This window comes from Choloepus didactylus, chromosome 4 (assembly GCF_015220235.1).
Source record: "Choloepus didactylus isolate mChoDid1 chromosome 4, mChoDid1.pri, whole genome shotgun sequence".
Lineage (NCBI taxonomy): Eukaryota > Metazoa > Chordata > Mammalia > Pilosa > Megalonychidae > Choloepus > Choloepus didactylus.
In genome coordinates this window covers 34,477,519-34,501,072 of record NC_051310.1, presented here as the reverse complement: position 1 = coordinate 34,501,072, position 23,554 = coordinate 34,477,519, and the positions used below count along the sequence as shown (strand labels likewise).

General features: G+C 44.8%; 1 protein-coding gene across 2 annotated transcripts in view; it reads left to right on the top strand.

Annotated features, from left to right (window-relative positions):
* LOC119531228 (feline leukemia virus subgroup C receptor-related protein 2-like) overlaps window positions 1-21,285 on the top strand; it is a 48,276-nt gene extending 26,991 nt beyond the window's left edge. Inside the window, exons 3-10 of one of the 2 annotated variants that reach the window (XM_037832260.1) lie at window positions 5-145; window positions 9,133-9,200; window positions 10,567-10,670; window positions 13,710-13,820; window positions 14,931-15,036; window positions 15,165-15,276; window positions 15,826-15,881; window positions 19,671-21,285. In XM_037832260.1, the coding sequence (XP_037688188.1) occupies window positions 5-145; window positions 9,133-9,200; window positions 10,567-10,670; window positions 13,710-13,820; window positions 14,931-15,036; window positions 15,165-15,276; window positions 15,826-15,881; window positions 19,671-19,745 (773 nt within the window). In that variant the 3' untranslated portion in view covers window positions 19,746-21,285. The remainder of the gene's footprint in view (window positions 1-4; window positions 146-9,132; window positions 9,201-10,566; window positions 10,671-13,709; window positions 13,821-14,930; window positions 15,037-15,164; window positions 15,277-15,825; window positions 15,882-19,670) is intronic. The other variant, XR_005216284.1, reaches the window with a different exon arrangement.
* The last annotated feature ends 2,269 nt before the right edge of the window (window positions 21,286-23,554 follow it).

Sequence of the window (23,554 nt, the reverse complement as noted above, 5' to 3'; positions counted from 1 at the left end):
TCAGTATTCAAGGAGAAGCCTAAACACCCCCCCAGCAGGGCCCAATCCTTGAGTTATGCCTTGGCGTCCACTGATGCTTCGTACTTGAGTGCCATCATCCGGCTCTTCAAAAACCTCAACTTTGTGCTGCTTTTCATCACCTATGGTAAGGTGCAGATGTGTGCAGGAGTGCACTTGAACTGGGAACGAGTGCAAAGATGGTGTGAGGGATGTGAGAGGCCTGCTGTGTCTCTGTATCTTACCCTTTCCAAATCCCAAATGTGCATGTCAAGTTGTTGTAAAGAACAAGCTCTGCACCTCAGGGCTATTGCATGTGCACTAAACACCACCTAAAAACACATTCCCTCCCATCCCAGGTTCTCTGACCAATGTCTGTGGGTCCTTCAAGTCTTATCTTATTATCAACTTTGTAAAGCTGTATGAGGTGCCCTTTCCTCTTTTATTGTGCTGTTGCGTGTACATCTTAGCACCTATCATTTTTTAAAAAACATTTCCAGGTCTCCTTCCCATAGACTATGAACTACTTGAGCATGAGATTTATATCCTCAGCAGTGGCTGGCCTAGTGGCTGAATCAATGAATGAATGAATGCATGAGTCTTTCCATACAAACCACTCTTATTCCACTGCTCCCTCACCTTGTAACATTGATTCCTTTTTTTACCTGAATGCTTTTTTACTCTTTCATTTCATTTGAATCTTTATGTTGGTGCCTTTCCATCCTAAATTTGAATCTTTATGAAGCTTGCCTTTCCAGCATAGTGTTTTCTGCATCTTCTTCCCAATAGTTGATAAGAATTTTACACCAGACAAGGGCAAGGACAGTCTCATGGCATTCCATGAAAGAGTGTCTGTCCTCTAGATGAACCCCAATCTACTAATGTGCTGCTACCCAGTCTGCATTTCACCATTTAATCCTCTGGTTAAAATTTGATTAAAATCAAGAGTCAACAGGTGTGTAAACAGATAGGAAAAAAATGAGACCGATTTGACATGACTAATTCTTAGTGAAACACCAGTTGGGTATGATCTCATGTTTTCTGTAGGTTCATAAACCATGTGTTGTATGAAAACACTAGCTAAGTGCTTTTCAAAGATGATTTTAAATTTCAGCATACCCACATGAGGTAGGTACTATAATTACCACCTTTTTTTAACAGATGAGGGAACTGAAAGTCTGAGATTAGGTAACTTGCCCAAGGTCACACAGCTTTTAAGTGGCAGAGCCAGAATTCAAATACAGGTTTGCCTGACTCCAGAGTCTGCCCTCTGTGACTGTTTTGTAATTGCTTATAATCCTTTCTACAATTGTGATAGGAGTTCACTTTGGGCTCATCTATGTCCTTTATCTCAGTTAAAGTGCTTATCTGCTGAGGCATGGATGTGGTAGAGAGGCACAGTAAGGAGGCACACCTAAATTTTCTAGGCATACAAAATGGTCAGTGGCTTCCCCTGGACCATTTCTAGATGACAGGATTGTTCTTCAAGGTCTCAGTTCTCCATTTCTCATTCCCCCAGTTTCTCAATTCTCTCTGTGTATGATTTTGCATTCATCCACAATGTAAAGACAATGCTTCCAACACTTAGAAATGGCCAACTAAGTAAGTTGTTAGTTGCCCATTATTGGGGCGTATTCATGAGTAGGAATGGCCAACTGTTTGGTGGGGATATTGTGGGGAACCAGGAGTGGTAAAACCAGATGACCTTTGAGGTTCCCTCCAGACTTAGGATTCCATTAAGCTAAGAACTTTCATTTTCCCCCCGAGATAAAAATCTTGAGTGCCTTGACCTTAGACAACCATTAACTTTGTTGTATCTGGCACAGGGTAGTCTGAGGCCCAACTTGGGATTCTAGGGTGGATGAGTGCTTGATAAGTAATTTTTATGGAGGTGGAAGGTGATAACTGGGCAGTGGTCCCGTTCCAGAGGCTGTGGTCTTCAGTGCACAGTGGACACAGGGCCAGGCCACTGACCCATGAGAGCCAGAGACAAAAAGCAAAATGTACCAGGAGCAAGGTTGCTTATCATCGTTGAGGATCTTAGCTCGGGGTCATGCTGTGGGGAGTAAAGCAATTCCTTTCCCTCTCTGTTTGTGTGGCTGGGCACTTCTGTGGTGTTTAATCTGGCCCAGTGACCAGGTTACTCTAGTTCTGAGCACTCTTCCTTATGTGTTTGGTTAAGTGATAACACAGGAAGTAAATAGAGAAGCACTTCTGGAATGGCAGAGTAAGGACCTTTGAAAAATCTCCTCCTCCACAAAAGCAACAAGAACACTGGCGAAGTTGATCAAAATCAACTTTTTCAGAACTCTTAGCCAAAGGTGTGCGACAACCTGAGGAGCATTTATTGAAGGAAAAGCGGCTGAATATTGGTAAGGGTAGTGAACTCTGATTTTAACTCGCCTTATTCTGATCCCCCTCTCCCAAGGCTCTGGAGTAGCCTTGAAAACCAGCAGCCATGCAGTCATGGTAGCTTTGAAACCTAGCAGCCTAGCAGTCACTGGAGGGAGCAAAACATATTTGACTCCTCCAAGAGCCCCATTCCCAGAGAATTGTCACTATCTGACCCATCCAGCAGATCCATGGAAAAGCCCCATTCACTGGAATTGGCTTTATTTGACCTGACTTGGAGATTGCTCAGTGGGAGAAGCCTTATTCTAGGACATTTGTTGAAAACAGTCAGCAGCAATTGTTTAACATCATTGCTGCCTGAGGTGGCTATAACAGTTGGGAGAAACAAGAGGCTGGCCAAAAAACTCGAGAAGAAAATCTGAAGAATGAGAAGTTCATAGGGGGCTTTGAAAAACTCCAACATATTTCTGGGGATCTAGATGGCCAGAAGCATGTTCAGGTCTGTGCACCTGTTTAAGAAAGACCTGAGAAGGCCCTAAACACTCATTTCTTACTGCTCTTGGCAAGACAGTTGCTGCAAAGGAGAGGGTAGGCCTCCCTATAATTGTGCCTAAGAGCCTCCTCCCGAATGCCTCTTTGTTGCTCAGATGTGGCCCTTTCTCTCTACCTAAGCCAATTTGAAAGGTGAAATCACTGCCCTCCCCCCTACGTGGGATCAGACACCCAGGGTAGTGAATCTCCCTGGCAACGTGGAATATGACTCCCGGGGAAGAATGTAGACCCAGTATCGTGGGATGGAGAACATCTTCTTGACCAAAAGGGGGATGTGAAAGGAAATGAAATAAGCTTCAGTGGCAGAGAGATTCCAAAAGGAGCCAAGAGGTCACTCTGGTGGGCACTCTTATACACAATATAGACAACCCTTTTTAGGTTCTAATGAATTGGGGTAGCTGGTGGTGGATAGCTGAAACTATCAAACTACAACCCAGAACCCATGAATCTTGAAGACAATTGTATAAAAATGTGGCTTATGAGGGGGGACAGTGGGATTGGGGGGGCCATAGGGATCACACTCCCATTTGTCAAGTTTGTGGATGGATGAGTGGAAAGGTGGGGGAAGGAAACAAACAAACAAACAGACAAGGGTGCCCAGTGTTCTTTTTTACTTCAGTTGCTCCTTTTCACTTTAATTATTATTCTGGTTATTTTTGTGTGTGTGGTAATGAGGGTGTCAGGGATTGATTTTGGTAATGAATGTACAACTATGTAAAGGTACTGTGAACAGTCAAATGTACGATTTGTTTTGTATGAATGCGTGGTATGTGAATATATCTCAATAAAATGATTTAAAAAAAAAAAAGGCTCCATGCAAGCAGGAAGTGAAGGAGGGTAGATTTGTCAGCTACCTGCCTGAGCACTGAAGGCATGAATTAGTACACAGACACACACAGACACACAGACACACAGACACACACACACACACACACACACACAGTTCCTCAACAAAGGGTGGGAGACTTACTGGTTCAAGGTATTTGAGGAAACTTCTGTCTAACCATCAGTTACCATTAAGGTGAGCAGAAACTTCAGTGGCTATACACAACAAAGAATATAGACTATAGAATTAGTCCAGCAAAGTCACTAAGCAAACAGCAGCAGCAATAACAAATCCTAGGAAGGAAGGGGAATATCCAAAGTTACCACATTATATTGTTTAAAACAAAAAATTGTGATACATACAAAAAAACAGTAAAGTATGGTACATAGACGAAAAAATCAGTTAATAGAAAGTGTTCCTTAGGAAGCCCAGATGTTGGACTTACTAGAAACATATATCACCTGTTATAAATATGTTCAAAGAACTAAAGGAAGCCATATCTAAAGAATTAAAGGTATGAAAATGATGTCTCATCAAATAGAGTATCAATAAAGAGGCAGAAATTATTTAAAAAGAACTGAGTAGAGATTCTGGAGTTGAAAAGTACAGTAACTACAATGAAAAATTCAGGAGAGTTCTCAACAGCAGATTTGAGTTGAGCTGGCAGAAGGAAGAGTCAGTAAACTTGAAGGTAAGTCAAATGTGATTATTCCATCAGAGGAACAGAAAGAAAAAAGAATGAAGAAAAGTAAACAGTGCCTCAGAGACCTGTGGGACACCTTCAAGTACCAGTACATGTATAATGGGAGCCCCAGAAGGAGAGATGAGAGAGAAAGGGGTGGAAGTAAATTGGCAGTTTACGTGAGTTAGCCCTAAACTAGAAAAACAGTTAACTTTTGAACCTCTGGAAACATTTGACTCTGTTGTGTATAGATAGAATTTATTAGTATTTCTCTCAAAGGCCTGGGACTAACTATTCCAGTGAAAGGGAATTAAATTAATCTGGATGTTTGTATACAATGTCATTATAGTCAGAGAACCACAAACCCTATTTCCATGGTAGAGAATTGGGCTTGGTGGCAGGGCTCTTTGCCTGGAAGGAAATTATTCTTAGGCTTAATCATAGATTTGAAAAAAAAAAAAATGTTATTGATCCACCGTGTGCCAGGCACCATATTACATGTAAATGCATTATCTCATTTAATCTTCAAAAAAAACCAATAACATAGGTCCTTTACTATTTCATTGTATACACGAGGAAACTGAGGCTCTGAGAAATTCAATTCCTTGCCCACGTAGGACAGCTAGCAAGTAGCAGAGCTTATTTAAACTTTTGTCTGTCTAAAGCCAAAGCCCATCTTCCTAAGTACTGCACTGTTTCGTCTCTCCCTGCAGAAAGGAGCCTCTTGGAGACAAAGCCAAGGCTCTTCTTGCCGCATTTCTCTGAGTTTTCCTTTCAGTGTACCTAGTGGAATATGCCCTTTCTCAGATTCACTCCTCCAGATCAATTGTCCAGGGGGTGGTTTCTTCCAACGTCATGGTCTGGAGTTCTAGGTGCTTAGAAGCAGAACTTACAACTTATTGACCAGCAATCTTCAGGATTTGGAGATGCTGGGGTCTCGGTACCAGTGTATCTCTGCAAGATTTACAGATCATCTAAGGGCAGTGTTTGGTACTCAGTGCACCTGAGAATCTCTGGCTCCAAATTAAAAAAAAGAAAATCCCCTATAAATTCAACTAGATGCTCCCCCCAGAACTTCCCACCCATCCACATCCAAAATTCCCACTCTTGTTGCAGTTTTACTTCAGGTTGGGCTTTGAAGAGGGAATTGGTTCATGCTTTTTATAGTGTGCATATGGTGTTTCTATTTTGCTCTGAACTTGCTCCACTTGAGAGCACTTAGGGGGCATTCAAGTAGAGAACATTTCATGAGCACATTTGTTGGGAGGGAGTGGGCGTGTCTTGGGATAGGAGCCTCGAATGCTGCACCAGCGAGTGCAGAGTTGGCACATAAGGAAGAGGAGGTCTGAGCTTTGATATCAGCCGTGCCATTTACTGAGAGTACCGCTTTGGGCACAGCCTTCTTTTTAATACCTACCCACAGCAGAAAATAGTGGAAACCTTCTGGAGAACCTCTGCTTCCTGCACCCCTCCCCCACCCCACGTGTCCACACACACACGTACATACATACATATACACAGACACACACACACACATGTATGAATGCACACCCTTCTCCCCGCCTGGATCCTGTTTCAGACCAGTTGGTTCCTGTCTTCCTGGGAGTGGGGAATGGCTTTTAAACCACACTTGTCAAACTAAGCCAGTGGTTCTCAAACTTGAACAAGTTATCTGAATCACCTAGAAAGCTTGTTCAAACACGGATTGCTGGGCCCCACTCCCAGAGTTTCTCCTTCAGTGGGCCTGGGGTGGGGCCAGAATTTTACATTTTCTATTAGGTCCCCAGGTGGTACTGATAACCCCCAGACCCCACTCTGGAAACTCTTGCTCTAAACCATTGAGCCCCTAGAAAATCTGTTTAGTTCAGATGGTGTGAGTGGGCCTGCTCACACTTTCAGGTCATGACCGCTGGGATTTGTGGTGGTTTTCTGCTCTCAGCTCCTTCTGGACATTTCCCTCTTGTTTCCTGGGGATTCTGCCCTCCTTTGGTGGTTCGTCCTTGTTTACCCCACACTACAGTAGTCGTCGTAAGAGGCTCAGAGCTTAACTTGGAGCAGTCTCAGGCTTGCACAAGAGGCTGAGAGAGGACCCAGAGGGGAAGGAAGATGGGAGGAGGCAACTTTCTGCCTTCTTGCTGTTCTCACCTACCTCCCTTTTCAGGAATGTGTCCTCTTAGGGGCCCTCTTGGTTCAGGAATGGAATTTCCAAGAGTCTGGGTGTGTGGTATGAAGGAAGGTGGATCATGTGTGCTCCCTGGGTACTCATTGTTATTATGACCACCAGGCTGGCTGTTGGGATGTTTGGTGAGACTTCTGTGTTTGTGGACGCCCCGTGGCCTGGTGCCACTCAAGAAGCTGCTTTAAGCCCAACATTTTTGCATCCCTAAGTTGACCTGCTGGGAGAGACCGGGACATGAGGAAACTGTTCAGTGACCTGAGCTGGGAAATCTGGGGTCTGTGAATCAGTTTTGTGAGGATGTATGATAAGAATGGTTAAGGTCTAGGACTCTGAAGCTACAAGGTCTGGGACCAAGGCACATACTACCTGTGGGATTATGGGGATGGTAAACAAACCTTTTTCTGCATTTTGCCTGAGAAATTGACCTTTGCTTAACTTTATAGCTAGTTCTCCTGCAGATCTGATAAAGGGAGTATGTCAACTATATTTAGGCAACATTGCTTATGATAAAAGTGACCTCAGATGGGTAAACTGCATCTGAATAGGGAGATCTATGAATATGTGGTGGGAACCCATTCATTACAATTCCCTGAGGATCATGACTCCTTTCATTGCCCCGCCCTTTGTGGGGACCCCAGAAGCTATGCCTGTAGAGTTGTTACAAACAATACTGGCTCCCATGAGGCATTAAATCACTGGTGGTTGCCACACCCACGCCTCCTTGCCCATCAGGTTGGGGGCCAAAGAAAATAGTTCCTGAGTGCTGTGTGGACTGTTGTGTGAACTGGTTCCATGGAGGAGGAAAGCCTGAGGCTGCCCTGCAGGCAAGCTGTGTGGCCTGTCTTATACCGGTGACTCTACTGTCAGGTGTGCCTGTGGTAGTCATGGGAGCCTCCATGTTTAGTTGAAACTAAGAAGACACTAGGTGGACATTACAGAGTGAACGCTGGCAAATTTGTTTACCTTGGTGCACTTTTTTCTCATCTATAAGATGGGGATGACAATATGACTGTTGTTCTAAGGTGTTGCTTTGAGGGTTGTCAGGTGCTCTCTGCCCAGTGAGCATAATAGCCAATCTACGACACTGGGGTTTCAAAGAGAGAAAGAGTTCAATGCCATGTGCAGAGCTGGAGAGCATTTATTTAGAGCTTTCATTTTGCTCAACAATATTTTATAGTTTTTAGAGTACAGTTTTATACTTCTTTTGTTAAATTTATTCATTTTACACCTCTTTTGTTAAATTTATTCCTAAGCGTTTTATTCTTTTTGATGCTACTGTGAATGGAGTTGTTTTAATTTCATTTTCAGATGATTCATTGCAAGTGTATAGAAATACAATTGATTTTTGTATATTGATCTTATATCCTGCAGCCATGCTGAACTCATTTATTAGTTCAATTAGTTTTTAGTAGATTCCTTAGGATTTTACCATATACAAGATCATGTCATCTCAAAATAGAGATAGTGTTACCAGGATACAGGTTCTTACAGCATATTCTAGATGATCTACTTATTTCCTGAATGAATTGATGAATTAGAAGAGTCAACTAGCAGATCCCCTTTTAGGATCATTTCTAGTTTCAGATATATAAGATTTTGATTGACATTTATTAAAAGAAAACCTGTGCAAAAAAACATTAAATTTAGGGTCTCACAGCTATATTCAACAATTGATGAATCGGGCAGCATCCCATTCAGAAATTAGAAGGGAGCTCCGCCAAAGGAGGGGCTTAGATAGGGCACATGTGGAAGGAAGTGAGGAAATGTTCTGACTGGCTGACATGACATTTCCATTTCACATGGGGGTCTTCCAGAGGGGAGTAGATATACATTGATTAGTGTAGTATATATGTCCATTCTGATAAGCTGTCTCTATTGGACCCAAACTGGTTTATCACCAGGTGTTGCTTATCTGCAGTTCTGTATGATGCTTTTCATTTTCTCAGAAAGCCCCTGCAGGTCAATTATTTTTGCCTTCTGGAAAAGCCTTTCTTGGAAAGGGGTCCCTCCCGGCAATGCCCAATGCAGGCAGCCATTTTATTTTATGTAACACATTGAATCAGGAAGAAAGTTGAAGGAGGAGTGGGGAAAGAGTGAGGAGCTGCCTTCAGGAGTGCATCAGGGGTCAGAGGTCTAGAGCGGTCTGGAGAGAGGGGCTGGCATCACGAGGAGGAGGCTGAGGATGTCTAGGAGACCCACCGACCCCTGGGTCTAGCCAAAGCTTTGGCACGCAGTGTAGACGATTCTGACCTTGGAGAAATACTTCCCCGAGCATATGTTTCCAGGGCCGAGTTCAAGAGATCGAATGGCAGAGGAGTTTGGCTAATAAAAGGTTAAAATGGCTACTTTTGGTTGTTTTGAACTATTTCCTTGAGAAAAACTGCAGAGTAGCCTCATAGCTCCCTGGCTTTTTCTTCTCTGAGGATACAGGGAACAGTGACAAGGCGATGAGGATTTCTGGCCTCCCTGACTGCTGGGGGGATGTTTGCAACGGCCCCATGCGAAGGCCCACCCTAATGCTGTGTTTCTCCCTCCCTCCTTCAGGTCTGAATGCTGGTGCTTTTTATGCCTCTTCCACTCTGCTGACTCGTGTGGTGTTGACGCACTACCCGGTAAGGGAGTTCCCCAAGCCTGCAGGGCCTGGAGATGAGGCCATTTCTAAGTCCCCCTCTGCAGGAGCCAGGGCGGTAGTTCACGCTCAGCTCCCCCCAGCTGTAGGTTGTGTTATGTGTTTAAAGGCTTTGGAGGGAGACAGCCTCAGATCTTCACCCTAGGTCTAGTAATTCTAAACTGTGTGTTGTTGTGATTGTGTGACAACCTAGTTAGTGTCTCCGAGCGCTCATTCTTGCTTCTGCAAAAGAACTGTGATTACTTGTTGCAAGATTCTTTTTAGGATTAGAAAGTAAATGACATCACTTAAATTCATGTGTGATTATATATGTATGTATGTATGTATACACAAACACACACATCACACACACATATCCATATCACATATGATAAATATAAAGTGCGTAGCATGGTACCTGGCAACATAGTGTTAATATAATCATAGAATCATGTATGAATGATGTATTTGTAAAATATGGGCAAGGTTTAACTTTGAAATCTTAGTTGCTCAACTGAGAGCATTATTAAAATGTTCCCAGCACCAGTGAAAGCTGGATGCTGGGGGTGGGATGGAGTGTCCCAGGGTGAGGAATACCTAGGCCACCCTTCCTTTGAGAGGTCTAGGATTTCACACTTGCAGAGAAGATGTGTCAGTCATGGCCACGTGTTCCGGTTTTGCAGTTTGATGGCTTGAGTTCAAATCCTAGCTTTGCACTTAATACTGTATGACTTTGGGTTAGTAGGTTAATCTGACTGGGCCTCAATTTCTGCCTTTGTAAAATGGGGGTGCTGATTTCTAACCTTATGAGAAATAAATGAGATAATATTCTAAAATGTTTGGCCCAGTGCCTGGCTAATTGTTAGCGATCAAATATATATTTAACTATTATCTTTATATTATTTTTATTTATATTATATTATATTCAACTATTATCTTCTCATTCCTTCTGGCACTGACAGTTCAAAAAGCCTAGCAATGGAATATTTGGAAATACATATTTCAATTTCCCCATCTGTAAAATGGGAATGATGATAAATAAGATAAAAAGGGTGCTGTAAGTATTAAATATATATATAAAAAAATATCTAAAGTGCTTTTAAGGACAGAATGTGGTTCACTTCTGTCATCCCATCATCTAGTATCATGGATGCACATGGGGGTTGCATTATGTTGGAGGAAGCAACTATTTTAGGATTCTCTCCCCACTGGCAGCTTCTTGCAGGCTCAACTGGCCCTGATACTTTCTGGGAATTAGCCCCAACGAAGGCCGAGTTTCTTGCTTTTGCTCCTTCGTCTCGTGGTGACTGTACCCCGTTCAGTGTATTGTCCCGTCTGCTGGGTAATTTGGGGGACTGTGATTTTCCCAGGGTGAAGAAGTGAATGCTGGAAGGATCGGCTTGACGATCGTCATTGCAGGGATGCTTGGGGCTGTGATCTCAGGCTTCTGGTTGGATAGGTCCAAAACCTACAAGTAAGTGACTCTTCCTCTTGGAGTGACCACTGGGGAACCTGTTTTAGAAAATGACATCTTTGCTAGCAGTGGGACTCCGAAGGTTTGGGTACGGCAGTTGGGTGGGGACTGAGTGGTCAGGCAGGCGATTCAAATTGATCTTCTCTGACCCTGAGTTGCCTCATTTATAAAACGGAGGAAACAATATCTATGCTGTGGGGATCTCAGGGAGATTAGAGTTGTTGGACATGAAGACCCTGCATCATTCTGTTCTCAACCCCAGGTAGCTTTTTGCAAGGGGCAAAGGAGGGAAATATGAAAAGAGATGCAGTGAAAAAGTGTTCACATTTGGGAAGTCTGTGGAAATTCCAATGAATGGAGATGAGGAGGTGATTTCAATGCCCTGTTCCTCTGGCTCCCTCTTGGACCCCATGGGATTAACCAAGAGGCTCTGTGCTCATTCCAGTTTGCAGTGTATTATGTTTCAACTGCTTATACCTTGAAGGAAAGTGTTGTGATGATCCTTGGGCCTGACTGCGTAATGCAATTCTAAGAGCTCAGACCAGTCTTTCTAAGATTTTAGTGTATGCCATTTTCATCCAGGGCTGCTTAATAAAAATAGAGATTCCAGGGCCCCTTGGATGCTGATTCAGTAGAGGAATTTGCATTAGTAAAAAGCAACCTGGATGCCTCAATTCAATAGCCACTCCTGGAGAAAGTGCTCTGGAGAAGAGGTCCAGCATCCTTGTGTTTTGTCTTCCCAGTGCTCTCCTTGCATTGGGTGCTCAATTAATGCTGTCTGCTGGGGCAGCTGCCGGGGTCATGCAGCACTGGGTTGGGGTGACATTGTGGGCTGCTGTATCAACGCCTCCAAAGTTCCCAGTGTCTAGAGGCAATAGACAGAGGCAGACCTGTTTTCGGCCACACAGACCCACTTCTGTTGAGGCTCTGGACAGACAAGGTCTCACGCTGGCCACCCCTAATCAAAGGCCAATTGAGGCCATCCCCAGGGCTTAGCACGAGGGGGAGCCTGGCTCTGCTTCCTTACTCCTGGTGGAGCTTGGCTGCCGTCTTGCCTCTGCCTTCTGTGAATGGCTTGCTTCAGCTGGACACGGGGGCAGTGTGGACTGGCCACTCCCTAACCAGTGAAGAGCAGTGTTCCTTTTTCCAGGACTTGCTTTGCGGCAGGAGAAGGGAGGGATTGGAATGTCATCTGGGCTGCCATGTGGGCGGGCAGCCAGATGATTCGCATGAATTACAAAATATAATGGAAGGGCCAGGGAAGACACTTGCTAAGCACTAGCCTAGATGTCCCAGTCCCCAGTGTCACTTGCTGTCTAAATCCAGCAGTCAGCATGAAACATCAACTCTCAAGAGAAAGGGCGACTCTTAGTGGGATGAGAACACCCTGTGATCTGGTCATTCTGGTGCTAGTTCTCATTCCCTAAGGCTCCCAGATTTGTCCAGTATCGTTTGGAGGCTGGAATTGGGTGGTCAGTTCTGTTTATCTCAGGCTAGGTCTATAAATAGTTTTTCTAAGCTAGTCAGTGGTTTAATATGTAGCTAGGGTTAAATGAAAATGGCAGGAAAAAAAAAAAAGTCCAGCTTCTGTTGAACCTGTGGGGTCAGTGGGAAAGACTGGTGTCCATGACATTGCTTTCTGCAGGGCGGGTGGGAGTAGAGTGAGGGGAGTAGGGTGAAGGAAGAGGAATTCTTCTACCCTCAGCAGCTTCTGTGAACTGCTGGGTGGGAGCAGCCTCTGGCCTTGGCTTTCCCAAAGATGCAGCTGCACCGTGTGTCTTTATTCCTGTGCACAGTACTAGAAAGAGCTCAAGTTTCGGAGTCAGAAAGACCTGGTTCAGATCCCAACTTTGCCATTTACTCAACAGGTTGCTCTGGACAAGTAACTAAACTGGTGTGAGCCTCAGTTTCCTCATTTGTGTTGCGGATAGTCAAACATTTCTTGCAGGGCTTTAACAAGGATTGAGTGAATCATAAATGCACGTGAAGTGTGGCACACAGTTTCTGGCACCCAATACATGTAGGTATATGTTTGAACTAACCATGATGTTAGTTCATCATGCTGCTTCCCCCTCAGTGTTTCCAGCTTCTGGGGAGATGTGTGAAGGCTTTGTGCTTTCATTGTCTGAGTCCAGATTTCCATGGCAGGAGGGCAGAGGGATGTGCAAAGCCTGTACTCTGCAATACATAGTACAGGGAGGGGAGCACGGGTCTGACTGCAGAAAGAAGCAGGGCAACCATGGAGTCCTGAGTGGGCGACCTGGGAGGAGAAGTGTGTGGAAGCCGGGGTGCAGGGGTGAGCCTGAGACAGAAACCAGGACTTTGCTAATGGTACTTCTGAGGGGACCGACTTCTGAGGGGAAGTGTAATAGGAAGGGGTCGGAGGTTTCCTTGTTTGGCTTTGGAATCAAACATTTAGTTCAGGGCTAGAGAATGTTCTCTTAGTTCTCACCGATTGAGGCGTATGGTATTTGGATTCAACAGGAAAAGCTGTGCTGAGCCTGTGCAAGTGGTAACAGGAAGACAGAGAGGACCTAAGAGTCAGGTCTCTGCCCAGCATTGTCATGGGGTTTTTGGACAAAGCAAACAAGCAGAATTAGATGGCTTCTGGGGTAGTCCTGCATGTCACTGCCGCCTGACCACCGCTGGTGTTTGTCTTGCTTTTCCTGGTGGGGGTTGGGAAAAGGAAGGGTTGTGTCCTTCTTGCTTGTGGGTAGCACATGATAAGTCAAGGGGCCGTTTGGTATTGTTGGGAGGATTCCGCAGGAAGAGAATACATACAGCAAGAGGGCTTTACACTCTCCTGGTCTTTCCCTTTGTAGCACTGACCATGAAGTAATTAAATAATTACTTGTGTGACCATTGGGTCCGTGTGCGTCTCTTTCATGGGCATAAAGGTGTTGCAGCACCCAGCAGAGGACTTGACACTGAATAGGTGCCCAATAGATATTTGTGCAGTGAATGAATGAATGAATGAATGAATGAATGATCCCGTTAAAGTCAGAAGTATGTGACTCAGCTTCTGTACCTCTGTTTCAGGGAGACGACCCTGGTGGTATATATCATGACTCTGGTGGGCATGGTGGTGTACACCTTGACCTTGGACCTGGGGCACCTGTGGGTGGTGTTCATCACAGCCGGCACAATGGGGTAGGTTTCACCTGTCACATGATCATTTGGAAAACACCATCCCGGAAGCAATATCGATCCCTTTGCTATCTTCCCACTGACCTTGGGAGATGAGGAAATGGTGCTCAGGGTCATGTTGACTTGTAGCACTTCAAAAGGCATCCCAGAGCTTCCAGGCCCATCCCTGCTGTTGGAACGGAGCAAAGCTTAGCACGTGTCCTTCACTGACCTCCGTGAGGCTTTTCTGAGTCCACCTGGGAGAACAGGGGGTCATGGAAGAATCACAGGGCTTGGAATCAGGAACTCGGGGTCCTGGTCTCAGTTCTGCCACTATCTACTATACCTCAGGCATGTCAGTTTCCTCATATGTAAAAGAAGATGAGTGGCCTGCCTTATAGAGTTGTTGGAAAGATTAAAAGAGATAATAGATATGAAAGTGGTAAGAAGTGTGGTGCAGACATAACAAATTAGAATCAGAATTTTCTAGATCCGTTATATGAGAAAGCATAGGAAACAGTAGCCCTTTCTCGGGGTCTCTGCTTAGCTCCACCTCCCATTTATTTCCGTGAGGGCAGTGTATGAGGTTGGGGGTGGGGGGTGTAGAAGGGGAGGGGAGCAGAGGGGAAGGCGGAGGGAGACAGAGACAGAGAGACAGACAAAGAGACAATGACAGACAGACACATACACCTCTGGCACTCATCCCTTCTCAGCTGGCTACTCTCTGGAGGGAAATAAGGACACAGGGCTCCTCCCAGGTCCCAGAGAGCCACAGAGATTCTGCTCAATATCCAGGGACTTCCCTCTCTCAGTAAGGGGCCTGGGTACCCATGGCAAGGAGCCTCTCTACTGAAAGTTGAAGGCATCAAGTATCCCAGTCCCTTCTCTAAAATATTGCTGGATGTCCAGTGGCCCCCTGAGCCCAAGGCTTCCATGTGAACTTCTTCCTGACCTGCAAGAGTCTCCTTTTCCTTGGTATGGCCATCGCAGAGACAGCCAGACTGCTTGAAGGCCTGGCATGTCTTACTGGGAAGAAACAAAACAGGAAAGGAAAATGTAAGAGAGGAGGTGGGCTCCCCTTCCTTTTTGTTCCAGAAATTCTCCTTCACCCACTTTCTCTGATCTGGTCTTTAGCTTCTTTATGACTGGCTATCTCCCACTGGGATTTGAGTTTGCAGTGGAGCTGACGTACCCAGAATCAGAAGGCATATCATCTGGCCTCCTCAATGTGTCTGCCCAGGTAGGGCTCTTACTTGCTCTTGGCTCCCTGTCCAGCATGGCTGATGCAGCATTGTATCATGGCAGCTCAGTCCCCGTAATGGGCTTGTTGCTGGGCCTTGATTTTCAGTCTTCCTGGTGCTTTTCCAGATATTTGGGATCATCTTCACCATCTCCCAAGGCCAGATCATCGACAAGTATGGAACCATGAAAGGAAACATCTTCTTGTGTGTGTTCCTTACCCTTGGAGTGGCCCTCACTGGTGAGTTGGGGCATGTGGGCAAGAGTGAGGCTCAAGCTGCTCATGAGCAAGGCTGTTGGCAATTTGGAACCCTAGTGTCTTGGCTTATCGTATGGAGGGAGGGTTGCACAAGCAGACGTGAAACTTGCTAGGAAGTCTGTTTGGCTTGGTGGAACAAGCATGGGCTTTGGAGCCAGGAGATCCATGTTTGAAGCCCAGACTGTGATGATAACCTACATAGATATTTGACCTTGGGCAAACTGGCCAACCTCCAAGAGTCTCAGTTTCCAGAGGATTAAAGCAATATGTCCCAAGTTCCTGGCAAATATAAGTGATCCATGAGTGAGGGGCAGAGTCGACATTGGATTCTGGCTGTCAGGGATCGCAGTGGTCCTCTGGCTTTATCATGTTGGCTGATGTGCCCCAGCTCCTTGGGAATATCTGAAATAAGTTTGGGATACCTGTAACCCTTAGGAAAATGAGTGTTCCCTCTCTTGGATGAATTGAACCAGTTGATCTGCTTGATGACGTTTTTTTTCTCACTCTTCCTTCTCAATTCCTGGACCTCAGTATTCATCAGGGCAGATCTCCGGAGGCAGAAAGCAAACAAAGAAACTCCTGACAATGTGAGTATATGGGAGTACGAGTCTCTCAGGTTTTTGATGAGAATGTGGCAGGCAGTGTGAGTGGAGCGAGGGTAGGGTTCTCACTGTAGACTGGCTTCATGGTGGCCATGTGACCCACTCAACTCTCACAAACATGGCATCCAAGAGTGTCCTTGGTGGGTGTTTTGGCAGTGTTTCCCTGCTGCTCCTTCCTGGTGTTTTAGCACTGTTTCTCTGCTGTTCTCCTGCTTCCTTTCATCTTGAGAAAGAGTAGTGGGGCCTCCTGCTGGCCTCTCCTGCTCTGGTTGGCAGATCACACCACTGTGGTCAGTCTGCTGAGCAGTGCCCACCACTTGGATCCTCAGCCAAGCCTTATTTTTATATTTTATTTTATTTTTTAACAGAAAAGGATTCTTGTTCTGGTTTGCTAGAGCTGCCGTTATGCAAAATACCACAGATGGATTGGCTTTTCTAAAGGGGATTTCTTAGGTTACAAATTTGTAGTTCTAAGGCCATAAAAGTGTCCAAACTAAGGCATCAACAAGAGGATATCTTCACTGAGGAAAGGCTTTTGGCATCCAGAACACCACTGTCAGCTGGGAAAGCACTTGGCTGGTGTCTGCTGGTCCTTTGCTCCTGGGTTCTGGTTTCAAAATGGCTTTCTTCCAAATGTCTCTGGCCTTCTGTCTCTCTCAGTGTCTTCAGTTCCTGTGCATCTAAACATCTTAGCTTCTCTGGGGCAAACTCTGGGCTTCATTTCTTAGCTTAGCATCTCCAAACGTCTTTCTGTCTGCATCTCCAGATGCCTGGGTCTGTGTCAGCTCTTAGCTTCTCCCAGGGCAAACTCTGGATTACATATCTTAGCTTCTCTCTAAAATGTCTCTTAGCTTCTCTGAACTGCTTATCTCCATGAGCTCTCTTAAAGGACTCCAGTGATCTAATCAAGTCCGCACCTCCATGGAATGATCTAATCAGAATGTCTTACCTACAGTTGGGTGGCTCACATCTCCATGGAAACAACCTAATCAAATGTTCCACCCTAATCAAAAGACTAAGAAGCCTGCCCTCACAAGATTGCATTAAAGAACATGGTTTTTGTGGGGGACAAACCAGCACACTACTCCAGCTGTATTTTTACCTAATAGATTACAAATACTTTACCAGGTCATTAGTCTTTTACAACATTCTTTAATGACTGCACAGTGTTCCATTATATGGATAAATCATAATTTGTTAACCATTTTTCTGTTCACGGACATGAAATTTGTTTCCACTTGTAGTTATCAACAACATTGTGATTAATATTATGGAAGCTGAACCTTTGGGCATGTTCTGAAGTACAGTTTTTCTTTGAGAAATGGGTCAACGACCATGCAGATTTTTTAACGTTGTTATGTATTGCTGAACTGTCCTCTAGAAAGGTATGATCAGTACTACGGATTTGTAGTAATTCTAGTGGTATATGAAAGAGCCAAGATGGAGTACTCATCATTTTGAAAAATCTTTGCCAATTTCCTAAGGCAGAAATGGTATCTGAAAGCGATATAGTTAGCATTTTAAGGATACATGTTGGTGCATAGGAGATAATCTTTAGTTCTGTACTGTTTGTCTTGTGATATCACATTCTACAGAGTTGGCAGGCAGCAGGTAGCGATTGGAGGGGGGAGCCTAGCACAGGAAATTCACCGGGGAGATAGGGAAGGCCTGGGAGCAAGGATATTGTCCAGAGGGGGGTGCCGTGTACAAGGAGACATAATGTTTCAGTAGACTTTGTTGAATATATATATCGAGGTGCCTGGAATAAAACAGGAGGGGTTTTCCTAAAATTTCAATTTGGACTGTGGGTATTGTGTCAAGTGACCTGAAATTTTGTTATGCTTACATGTCAATTTACTGTGGCAGATATAGGCAAAAAAGAAAATAAAAATCACCAATAATCTTAACACCCAGAGATAACCCAGTAACATTTTAGTCTATTTTCCATTGTGATTTTCTTTGGGTTTGTGTGTGCACATTTGATTTTCTACCCTCCCTGGTTTTATGTTTGTTTTTTTTTTTTTTACTCTATATAGCTTGCTTTCCAAGCCATTACATTCTACTACAATCTCATGTCTACATCAAAATAGTTCCCCTATTTTAATATTTAGATCATCCCAATATTTCACTACTACATATAGTACAAGGATGAAATCCTTATTCTTGCAGCCAGATCCGCATGCACATGGTCCAGGTTTGCTAACCAAGAGTGCAGTCGTTGGTTCAGTCTCCTTTGGTGTGGGGTTTTGGAAATAGCACTGAGTAGGAATAAGAGACTTAAGTTCCAGTGACGGTGCTCTACTGTGTGCATCCCTGGACATTCACTCTGCTTCTCTGGGCCTTCCTTGCTTCTGTGGAAGCTGACGTGAGCGGGGTGGCCAAGGCTGTTGCAGAGCCTCCCTCCTCCGCAGTCCCATCACATACACCCCAGGGCAGTCCGCGTATCCTGAGACCTGCACACACATTCAGTGCCTGAATCAGGTGAAGCTGAGGATGCAGCAGATCTGGCCAATCTGCTTTTTCTCACCAGTTATGTGTGATGGGAGAGATTCTGGGAAGGGAGTAATGACTGACCTTGACTGTCAGACTCTTCCTGGTTTGGGCTTCCATTTTTCTTCCAGTTGGTAGTTCTTGACCACATAGATAATTAATGGCTGTGCTTCCAACCCCACTTACATGTGTTTCTGAATATGATTTCAAGTTGATGGCTTTGAAGGTGAGTGTACATGTGCATAAGCAAGAAAGGGAGAGAGAGAGAGAGAGAGAGAGAATATGAGACTGACTCTGCTGTAGGTAGGCTCTTAGTTGACTGAATGAAGGCTCCTCATGGTTGAGGCTGACCTGGTGCCAAAAAGTTAGCAAGATTGAGAATGGAAGGGTTGGATTTTGACCACTGTTACCATTGCCATGTGCTGGTCTGTAGACACTCCCTGCGGAAGAAAGCTGAACTTGTCCAGTGGACACTGGACTCTACCTTGGCCCTGTTCATGCTCCATCAGCCCTTGGGGACTGCTGGCTGCGCAGTGCTGTGTCTGGGACCCAGGCCTTCTTGCTAACTAGAAATACTGTTGAGGTAACTAGAAAAGCATTTCTTAAACAGCAGAAAATTGCTCATGTTGGCAATGTGTATCTGGGGGCCCCACAAGAAAATTTCCAGGCCATATTTAGTCCCAGACCCACTTGGGAAGTGTGACCTAAAAGACTCTTCCCTGTAGACTCTTCCCTCCCCAAGAAATCCACAGTCACACTGACCCAAATGCTTTTTGTTTATGCATGAAATGAGTGTGTTTGTTGGTGTGTACTTTTCCTCACCTTGCAGGCTGCCTCCAAAAGGGGTAGTCAGACATTCTGAGGGAGTCGCAGTCCTGGCCCCTAGGACAGCTGTGTGCTGGTTAGTCGGGGTGAGTTGAGGCTGTGCGAGAGGAACAGGAGTGGGCTTTGCTCCTGTTTCAATCCTGAAAGTGAGTCTGGAACAGCAGCAGGCAGACTGGGATGGTTCGTGGTGGCAGTGGCATCATAGAAAGCTTGTATTTGTGTGTGTGTGTGTGTGTGTGTGTGTGTGTGTGTGTGTGTGTGTGTGTGTGTTTGAGGAGTGTGTTTATGGCAGGGGCTGGTTGCTTCCTTTCTTGCTCCCTTCCTTGGCTCTTGGGGATGCTGAGTAGCCTCTGGCTCTTAGTCCCCGCTGTTGAGTGTCATTGATGGGGGATTACTCCAGCCCGGCTGCAGTCCTGTGCCTCTTTACCCACAGCGGTGCCTGCTTGCTTTGCCTTGCAGAAACTCCAGGAGGAGGAGGAGGAGGAGAGCAACACAAGCAAGGCACCCACCACTGTATCTGAGGAGCGTCTCTGAGAGACAAAGTTGGTGGTGACTCCGGGAAAATCAAGAATGTCCCCTTCATTCAGCACAGCCTTTACTGCAGCACAAAAGTCTTCGCTGGAGAAGCTTTTGGAGGGAGCCAGTTGGAATATTTGTTGCTTGGTGCTTATGCCTCCTGGAACCCACTCAAGGGCTCGGATGGAGAAAATTGTGCTCTTCCACCAAATGCAGATTCAAATCCCGCCCTCCCCTTCATAACTTAAAGGTTATGGGACCTGGTGTTGGGAATGTTGGAGTCAGAATCCTGACTTGGTCCTTTGCCTTCCGTCTTCACCTCTGTCCCTCATGGAGAAAGCCTGCTCAATTATCACGGGAAGAAAGCTTATTGAGGATATTAACTTTTACCGGTGTTTCCAGACCCTCGTATGAAGCCCAGTTCTAGGGAGTGGCACCTGCTTTGCATGAGTGTCATTCCTGGGTCATCAGATTGACTGGTAAAGTTCTGTGGGAGAGAACATCAGAAAAAATCCATCAGAACGCTTGGGTCTAGACTCTCCTGGCCTACTGTGTCGGTCTGTCTCCAAACCCTCTTTGATGAGACCTGATCAAAGCAAACATCAATAAACTTGACAAAAACTTTGTTGTGGCCAAGAAGGAGAATGGGATTTGGGAGGGCTACAACTGCCTAGGGGCTACCTTCTGAGCATGTTTGTGGAGGCCGGTATCTGGGAACTTTGGTACCTTGATATGTGAATGGGGAGATTCTTTTCTACAAAAGAAATCCTTGCCTAGGGACGTGTGTTTGTGTCAGTCACCTCCGATGCCTTCATTTGGACCACTGCATCGGGAAGCTGGGTCCTTGGTCTAAGTGCTTGTTCTCTTCTGAGTGAGGGAAATCCCAGCCTTTACTGAAAACTAATCTTGATTCTTTCCACCCTGAGAGATTCAAAACCACTTCCGAGAGATGGAAGGGATAGAGGAAAAGGTGACCCTTGAAATGGGAACTGAGTCTGCTTGTATCAAGCAGATCCCACCTCTGGGTGGGGACAGTATTTGCTCATCCAACTCTCTCCCCGCCCCCTTCTAGCAGTAATCATCAGATGTGCTCAGTTGAAAGGGATTCCCTTTAAACTGACTCAAACAGGTCTCCTTCCTTGTCTAGCTGGCTGTCTGGCTGAACCCATGGGCTTCGGTAACTTCTCCTGAAAATAGGAATTTTGCTCATTTTTCCTGTGCATCGAGCAGCTGTGATCATGACCACTGCGCTATCTTGCTGTGGGCACTGCCCCCTGGCCTCCACTTATTGGGGCAGCTTGTGTTGGGGTGCTTTGGCCACTGACCCCGAGGGAAGCCAGACTTGGATGTGTGCACCGACGTGAGCAGTGAACCTGAGGAACACACGGTGTATGAGATAAAAGAAGTTCACACTTTTGGTGAGGGGAGTGAGTTAGGGGTAGAAGAGATGTGAAGAGAAGGTGTGCCTTACTTTTTGATGAGGAGAAAGGTGTTCACTCTTCAACCCCTTAAAATGAATTATCAAACATTTACCAAATCCATTACTTTCTTTAAAAAATGTAATCTGTACTTTGAATTTGTCATACCAGATTTAAGATTCTCGAAGTGGTCTGCCTTGGCGTCTGGTGGAGGAGAGGTGGCTTTGGTAGTCTCTGAGGATTGAAATGTGAGGGAGACAGTGCGAGGGAGGGTGGGGTCCAGGACTAGAAGAGCAGCTCTTATGGCCTTCTGCAGATGTGGGTTCTCTGGGAGTTCTCCAGGTGAGTTTTTCTTTTTTTATAAATGCAATTTTACTGAGATATATTCACAAACCATGCAGTCATCTGAAGTGTGCAGTCATTGATCACAGTATCATCATATAACTCTGCATTCATCTCCACAATCAATTTTTTTATTAAATTCAGTTTTATTGAAATACATTCATACACCATACAATCATCCATGGTATACAATCCACTGTCCACAGTATGATAACATAGTTATGCGTTCATCACCACAATCTATCTCTGAACATTTTCCGTACATCAGAAAGAACCAGAACAAGAATAAAAAATGAAGTGAAAAAAGAACACCCAAATCATCCCCCCATCCCGTCCCATTTGTCCTTTAGTTTTTATCCCCATTTTTCTACTCATCCATACACTAGAAAAAGGGGGTGTGATCCACAAGGTCTTCACAATCACACTGTCACCCCTTGTAATCTACATTATTATGTAATTATCTTCAGGAGTCCAGACTGCTGGGTTGGCGTTTGGTAGTTTCAGGTATTTACATCTAGCTATTCCAATACATTAAAATCTAAGAGATGTTGTCTATATAGTGCATAAGAATGTCCACCAGAGTGACCTCTCGACTCCATTTGAAATCTCTCAGCCACTGAAACTATTTCGTCTCATTTTCCACAATTTTTGAACATTTTCATCACTCCAAAAAATAAAAATAAGTATAAAAATAAAAATAGAAGTAAAAAAGAATACCCAAAACATATCCCCTTCCTCCCCCAGTTTTATTCATTTACTTTTTGTCCTCATTGTTTCTACTCGTCTCTCCATACACTGGATAAACGGAGTGTGAGTCACAAGGTTTTCACAATCACACATCACACCATGTAAGCTATAGTTATATGATCATCTTCAAGAATCAAGGATACTGGGTTGCAGTTTTAACACTTCAGGTATATTTTCTAGCTATTCTAATACACTAAAATCTAAAAAGGGAGATCTATATTATGCATAAGAATAACCTCCAGAATGACCTGTCAACTCCATTTGAACTGTCTCAGCCACTGAAACTTTATTTTGTTTCATTTCTTTCCCCTTTTGGTCAAGAAGGCTCTCTCAATCCCATGATGTCAGGTCCAGTCTTGTCCCCGGGAGTCATGTCCCACATTGCCAGGGAGATTTACACCCCTGGGAGTCATGTCCGATGTAGGGAGGAGGGCAGTGAGTTTATCCAGGTCAGTTTTTAAAGACAAGGCTGTAAAAGTTGGTCTGTCTACACGGCAGCTGCAACCTAAAGCCTGGCATGTGACCCTGAACTTTTCATGCTGTGTACACGCAAAGATGGTTTGCTGGAATGTGACTGTTGATGACAGAGCCCCCTGTGGTTTCCGCCTCTGCCTCCACAGGTGTACTCCAGTGTGTTCTGTGATCACACAGTCAGTCATGTACCAGCTTGGTCCTGCTCCCCACAACTCAGTCCCAGCATCTGCAGTTCTCCTTTAGCTCCAGCTGCCACTCCTCTTTTTACTCTTTTCCCAACTGCATTCATCTTATGTCTGTTACCTAGATATGCTGCTTCATCAGTTTTCTGTTTATTTCCTCCCTGGAAAGTGGCACTGTGTCTGTGGGATTCTAGCACCATATTTGATAGCAATTCCTAGCTGGAGCAAGACGTTACACTTCTACTTTTTAAAGTAGAGCCAAGTTGGGGCTAAGAGCCTAGTATTTACAGTTTCTGCTAAATTCTCATCCTGTGCACTTTGTTAGGGGCTCAGTAAAGGTTTCAATTATATTTAAGCAGTTCACCAAACCTACCTCACCAGAATTACTGGGTGGAATACCGATTCTCTCTGTGTAACCCCAATGAACCTTTAAGATATAAACAGGTACTGTGCTAAGCACGCCTGATTTCATGTAATCCTCAGCAACCCCTCAGGCTTCAGGGAAGTTAAATCAATTATTCAAGATTAGATAGCTAGCAAGTGGCAGGGGTTGCATTAACCTCAGCTTCTTTATCTCCACACTCTAAATTTCTGAAAAAGCCAAACAAAGCAAAAACAAATAAAAACTAAGAAATTGACCCACAAACACCAATAATCTCATAGA